The sequence below is a fragment of the Oncorhynchus masou genome, chromosome 13 (genome assembly GCF_036934945.1).
Source record: "Oncorhynchus masou masou isolate Uvic2021 chromosome 13, UVic_Omas_1.1, whole genome shotgun sequence".
Classification (NCBI taxonomy): Eukaryota; Metazoa; Chordata; class Actinopteri; order Salmoniformes; family Salmonidae; genus Oncorhynchus; species Oncorhynchus masou.
This window is the reverse complement of record NC_088224.1, coordinates 35,520,849-35,527,624: the sequence shown is the minus strand read 5'-3', so window position 1 is coordinate 35,527,624 and position 6,776 is coordinate 35,520,849. Positions and strand designations below refer to the sequence as shown.

At 44.6% G+C, this 6,776-nt stretch overlaps 1 protein-coding gene across 2 annotated transcripts; it reads left to right on the top strand.

Moving 5' to 3' along the window:
* The first annotated feature begins 215 nt into the window (after positions 1-215).
* LOC135552165 (retinol dehydrogenase 11-like) lies at positions 216-6,669 on the top strand. 2 transcript variants are annotated; one of them, XM_064983613.1, is made up of 7 exons: positions 216-672; positions 1,265-1,399; positions 1,696-1,887; positions 2,046-2,207; positions 2,299-2,418; positions 3,199-3,403; positions 6,254-6,669. In XM_064983613.1, exons 1-7 carry the CDS (start codon positions 606-608, stop codon positions 6,348-6,350), a joined length of 978 nt encoding a protein of 325 aa, XP_064839685.1. In that variant the 5' UTR covers positions 216-605; the 3' UTR covers positions 6,351-6,669. The 2 variants fall into 2 exon arrangements, with proteins under 2 accessions (XP_064839685.1, XP_064839688.1); XM_064983616.1 differs by lacking the exon at positions 216-672 and adding an exon at positions 722-992.
* Positions 6,670-6,776: the final 107 nt, after the last annotated feature.

Genomic DNA, 6,776 nt, shown 5'->3' with positions numbered 1-6,776 from the left:
AACAAATGACCTACCAAATGTCTGAAATTATAAGCAGAAACCTGAAAGTAGCCAGTATGCTGTACGGTCCAGTCTGGTGGATCGAACTGCGCAGGTAGCCGACTTTTTGAAGTCATCACACACAACACCCAAAATATGCGCGACTGAGCCTGCGCAGACCGCGAAAAACAACAGATGTTTACATGCCACAGTATCCCATCTAAAATCAACATATCCCAGGCATCTTGTCCTGGTTTCACATAACCGGGATACAAGTTTTTTCGGGTTATTGTAAACGGGATATGATGTTTATATGCATCAACTCAAAAACAGAATACTTAAGTATCCCGAATAATAACGGGATATTGGTGTGCATGTAAACGTGGTCACTGACTGGTCAAGGGAGTAGTCCTGGTTTAATCGGACTATAAGACTTTAAACCCCGTATGTAAGATACTTAGACCTATTCATATCTACTCGATCTGTATCACTGCTTGTGCTATAACGACATTTAAAGCAACCCAGTTCAAGAAGACGAGACATACTCGATAAACTCATGATTTACCAGGCTAAAATGTAATTGTCTTGCCTGGGGTGGTCAAATTATTTTGGCAACAGCTGATAAAATGTGGAAAGAATTGAAGAAAAACCAGCTCGTCAAGTACGGCGCTGTGACCACAGTGTCAACCATCAGTAAGTCACAGCTCTACTGCTATGCAAGTTATCTTGATGTATTGTAGGTTTCAGACCTCATTTCAATTACTTTGACAGTTTTTTGTAATGCTAAAATCGTTTCTAACATTTCTACATGGACATGTAGTCTCGGTAAATTGTAACCTATTTTCAACAAAACCAGGAACTTCTTAGTAAACACCAATAAACTACCCACAGCGAGTATTGTACCGCATGACACATGTTGTGACGTACAGGATGTACAATTCTTCAGATTGTGTTATACATTTATCTTGATCGACATGGAAATGAACAGAATCACTGAAGGATGATTGACCGTGGTATGTGGTTCATTTGTATTGTAGTGTCTATTTAAGGGTTGTCATTTTAAACGTGTTTATTCCCTGTAGCTCCAAGATCCTGATATATACTATTATGTGTGTAAATACTTTACAATTGCACATACAGTATATGCTACCTTGTCCATTAAGTATGTAAACAATTCCTACTCCCACAACAAAGGGTCTGTTGCATAGGCTTAAAAGGTTCATAGGTCAACATAAGACGAAGTAAGAGTGATATTTTGTCTCAGTGCCGTTTGTCTCCAAACCAGGCTATGTTTTACTGAGAAAGTGGATCGCCGGTGGGATATGCCACAGCCGTGCCAAGCTGCATGGAAGGACTGTGGTGATCACTGGTGCCAACACTGGTATCGGCAAGGAGACGGCCTGGGATATGGCCATGAGAGGTACAGTAGGCAAATACCACTTCTCTATTGGACTGTAACTATGTTGTGATTTGCATTACCTTTCATGGGATGTCGCTTTTGAACACAAACAAGTTACAATGCAATCTGAAGAAAATTTGGGTTTAAGGGCAATTGTGGGGGCTATTCAATGGAAGGCATGAGAATAGGGGGCTTAGTGATGGGGTGTGGTAAATTTGTGGATGTTGTTCAGCTGATGATAGGACTGATCCTATATATTCTATTGGATGAGAATGTGATGAGGGTGTTCTCAGATGGACGGTACTGCGTGTTCTCAGGAGCCCGGGTGATTATGGCTTGCCGAGACCTCACCAGGGGAGAGGCCGCTGCAACAGAGATCCGCAGTTCTACTGGAAATACTAACGTGATGGTGCAACAACTAAACCTGGCCTCCCTTGGGTCAGTAAGACAGTTTGCCAGGGAATTCATTGCCACGGAGACCCGTCTGGACATACTTATCAACAATGCAGGTGAAACTGATGCATTTAACCAACATGCTTTGAGAGCCTGAATTGTGTTGGTGTTACTCTGGGTATGTTTTGAACTATAGCATGTTTTTCGTTGTCAAAGTTGTGGGCCTGATTTTTTTTAACCATCTGTTAAATACTCAATCCTCTATTCCTCACAGGTATAATGCTATGTCCCAAAAGCTTCACAGTGGACGGGTTTGAGAGTCAATTTGCTGTCAATCACCTAGGTCACTTCCTATTGACCAATCTTCTCCTGGACATGCTGAAAGCCTCCACCCCCAGCCGCGTCGTCACTGTGTCTAGCATCGCTCATCAAGGCGGTAAGCCCATTCTGATCATATATTTTTGTAATAAAACAAATATCATCAATTGAGTTATAGCTTTATCTGGCTCTACCTCATTCTCTTTCAGGGAAAATCCACTATGATGACCTTAACTTTGATAAGAAGGGATACAACTCAGTAATTGCCTACAAGCAGAGTAAACTGGCCAACCTCCTCTTCTCCAGGGAGTTGGCACGAAGGACCAAAGGTGAGGGGTTGCCTTATTACAGCTCTATTACGTATTACTACTCATGTACATGTAGTTAGAAATTAGACCAATTCAAATTAATTAACCTGGTTATGCATAGAAAATTAGGTAATGTAACTAGGAGATTTTTCCATTTCCACTACATATCCTGTTCAATGGCTAAATGTACTGTATTGATAATGGACCCCAGTTAACCAATACATGGAAATACAATACCAATGGGCCATAACTTTGTGCGGGTTCAGAAAACACCATAATAAATACTTCAACACATACACTGTTAGTCTACATTTATTGGTTAACAATCGATGTGGATTTTACCGTAGTTATGGATGGATTTGACTTTACTTTATGGTGGTTTAGCAATGCATGGCTAAAGATAAGGGAACTAATGTTTATTAGTGGATTCAAGCCCGTACCAGTTGGCTGAGAGGGGTGGTGTCAAGGCTTATCTTTTGTTTTTGTAATGTGCATTGGGGAGCGGAGTGATTTGAGGCTGTTGTTGCAGAGTATTTATCAAGTATCTTGAAGTTAACTGTAAAAATAATCGGACCTATGCAATTACTGTATTTAATGATTATTTACCTATTAATGCTGTTTTCCCCCATTCTTTCCCATCAGTAGCAGTCTTAGTATGCACAACAAACATTATACCAACAAATCATGTTGCTTCAAAATCAGGTCATAACTGGTGTACAGTGCATTGCTCTCTGCCACATGATGTCTCTGAATGTCAACATTCTAAGGTTAGGGGCCCTATTCCTACACTCACCCCATCAGGTACTGGAGTGACGTCGTATTCCCTGCACCCCGGGGTTATCCGGACAGAGCTGTGGCGCCACTCGCAGTCAAAGTACCCCATGCTGAGTTCCATGCTGTCAGCCCCCGCCTGGCTCCTGATGAAGACCCCCAGGGAGGGGGCCCAGACCACCATCTACTGCGCCGTCACTGAGGGGCTGGAGGAGAAGAGCGGCTACTACTTCAGGTAGTAGCATCCCAGTGTGTAGAGTGAATTAGCCTAAATCGATCTCTCTCTTTGTGTGTGTGTGTTTGTGTGTTAATTGGAGGGGGATGATTTTCATTTACAGTGGGAGTGTATCTTGTGTGTGTATGTGATAGTTAAGCATCCCATCAAAAGTATGTGTGTACAATGCGGTATATATTTTGAGTGTAGACAATATACACTGAACAAAAATATAAACACAACATTTAAAGTGTTTGTCCCATATCATGAGCTGAAATAAAAGATCCCAGAAATGTTCGATACGCACAAATAGCTTGTTTCTGTCAAATTCGTCGCAAAAATGTGTTTACATACTTTTTAGTGAGCATTTCTCTTTTGCCAAGATAATCCACCCACCTGATAAGTGTGGTATATCAAGAAGCTGTTTAAACAGCATGATCATTACACATGTTCACCTTGTGGAGATGTATCGCGCGCTGCATGAAGCAAATGGTGGTCACAACAGATACTGACTGGTTTTCTGATCCACGCACCTAACGTTTTTTTTAAGGTACTGTATCTGTGACCAACATTACATTTACATTTAAGTCATTTAGCAGACGCTCTTATCCAGAGCGACTTACAAATTGGTGAATTCACCTTCTGACATCCAGTGGAACAGCCACTTTACAATAGTGCATCTAAATCATTAAGGGGGGGTGGTGAGAAGGATTACTTATCTTATCCTAGGTATTCCTTGAAGAGGTGGGGTTTCAGGTGTCTCCGGAAGGTGGTGATTGACTCCGCTGTCCTGGCGTCGTGAGGGAGTTTGTTCCACCATTGGGGGCCAGAGCAGCGAACAGTTTTGACTGGGCTGAGCGGGAACTGTACTTCCTCAATGGTAGGGAGGCGAGCAGGCCAGAGGTGGATGAACGCAGTGCCCTTGCTTGGGTGTAGGGCCTGATCAGAGCCTGGAGGTACTGCGGTGCCGTTCCCCTCACAGCTCCGTAGGCAAGCACCATGGTCTTGTAGCGGATGCGAGCTTCAACTGGAAGCCAGTGGAGAGAGCGGAGGAGCGGGGTGACGTGAGAGAACTTGGGAAGGTTGAACACCAGACGGGCTGCGGCGTTCTGGATGAGTTGTAGGGGTTTAATGGCACAGGCAGGGAGCCCAGCCAACAGCGAGTTGCAGTAATCCAGACGGGAGATGACAAGTGCCTGGATTAGGACCTGCGCCGCTTCCTGTGTGAGGCAGGGTCGTACTCTGCGGATGTTGTAGAGCATGAACCTACAGGAACGGGCCACCGCCATGATGTTGGTTGAGAACGACAGGGTGTTGTCCAGGATCACGCCAAGGTTCTTAGCGCTCTGGGAGGAGGACACAATGGAGTTGTCAACCGTGATGGCGAGATCATGGAACGGGCAGTCCTTCCCCGGGAGGAAGAGCAGCTCCGTCTTGCCGAGGTTCAGCTTGAGGTGGTGATCCGTCATCCACACTGATATGTCTGCCAGACATGCAGAGATGCGATTCGCCACCTGGTCATCAGAAGGGGGAAAGGAGAAGATTAATTGTGTGTCGTCTGCATAGCAATGATAGGAGAGACCATGTGAGGTTATGACAGAGCCAAGTGACTTGGTGTATAGCGAGAATAGGAGAGGGCCTAGAACAGAGCCCTGGGGGACACCAGTGGTGAGAGCGCGTGGCGAGGAGACAGATTCTCGCCACGCCACCTGGTAGGAGCGACCTGTCAGGTAGGACGCAATCCAAGCGTGGGCCGCGCCGGAGATGCCCAACTCGGAGAGGGTGGAGAGGAGGATCTGATGGTTCACAGTATCGAAGGCAGCCGATAGGTCTAGAAGGATGAGAGCAGAGGAGAGAGAGTTAGCTTTAGCAGTGCGGAGCGCCTCCGTGATACAGAGAAGAGCAGTCTCAGTTGAATGACTAGTCTTGAAACCTGACTGATTAGGATCAAGAAGGTCATTCTGAGAGAGATAGTGGGAGAGCTGGCCAAGGACGGCACGTTCAAGAGTTTTGGAGAGAAAAGAAAGAAGGGATACTGGTCTGTAGTTGTTGACATCGGAGGGATCGAGTGTAGGTTTTTTCAGAAGGGGTGCAACTCTCGCTCTCTTGAAGACGGAAGGGACGTAGCCAGCGGTCAGGGATGAGTTGATGAGCGAGGTGAGGTAAGGGAGAAGGTCCCCGGAAATGGTCTGGAGAAGAGAGGAGGGGATAGGGTCAAGCGGGCAGGTTGTTGGGCGGCCGGCCGTCACAAGAAGCGAGATTTCATCTGGAGAGAGAGGGGAGAAAGAGGTCAGAGCACAGGGTAGGGCAGTGTGAGCAGAACCAGCGGTGTCGTTTGACTTAGCAAACGAGGATCGGATGTCGTCGACCTTCTTTTCAAAATGGTTGACGAAGTCATCTGCAGAGAGGGAGGAGGGGGGGGGAGGGGGAGGAGGATTCAGGAGGGAGGAGAAGGTGGCAAAGAGCTTCCTAGGGTTAGAGGCAGATGCTTGGAATTTAGAGTGGTAGAAAGTGGCTTTAGCAGCAGAGACAGAGGAGGAAAATGTAGAGAGGAGGGAGTGAAAGGATGCCAGGTCCGCAGGGAGGCGAGTTTTCCTCCATTTCCGCTCGGCTGCCCGGAGCTCTGTTCTGTGAGCTCGCAATGAGTCATCGAGCCACGGAGCGGCTCGATGACTCATGCAAATCTGTATTCCCAGTCAGTTGAAATCCATAGATTATGGCCTAATACATTTATTTCAATTGACTGATTACTTTAAATAAACTGTAAATCAGTAAAATATTTGAAATTGTTGCCTTTATATTTTTGTTCAGTGTAAATAACTACTGTATGTGTTTAGGTGAGCTTTAAGTTAGGATGTGTTTGTTTCTCAGTGACTGTCAGGTAAAGGAGCCAGCTCTTGAGGGGAGAGATGATCTTGCAGCACTGAGACTATGGGGCGTTAGCGCCGGGCTCGTGGGACTTAATTAAAACAACTGAACAACTCGCCTTGCAACACGGTGCAACTCCCAACCACACCTGCCAGAACTCCCCCGGATACTAGCATTTTTTTTAAATGTTGGCTCTTAACTTTCATATCAGAAGATATTCTGTATTCTATATATATCCTGTATTCTACACATTTTCTATATTCTATATTTTTTGATGTTGTATTATAATACAGTATATTTTGATCAATTTTTTTTCTGTATTTTATTGTATTGAAGCTTATTCTCGTTACATTGGTCTTCATGCTGAAATTCTGTATTTTTCATATTTTCATTAAAAAAAATGTTATTTTGCTTCAGAAGTCTTTGCATGAGTAATATTGTAGTTTTATTAATTGTAATTTTACACCCCAGTTATTTTATCAGTTTAGCTAAACTACCTTTAAAAAGTGTTACTTATTTTAAAGAC

Excerpts from the sequence above, each read along its gene's own strand:
- LOC135552165 (XM_064983613.1), top strand. The coding sequence starts at position 606 with ATGTGGAAAGAATTGAAGAAAAACCAGCTCGTCAAGTACGGCGCTGTG. Across the intron at positions 1,888-2,045 it reads CATACTTATCAACAATGCAG|GTATAATGCTATGTCCCAAA; the intron begins GTGAAACTGATG and ends TATTCCTCACAG. Across the intron at positions 3,404-6,253 it reads AAGAGCGGCTACTACTTCAG|TGACTGTCAGGTAAAGGAGC; the intron begins GTAGTAGCATCC and ends TTTGTTTCTCAG.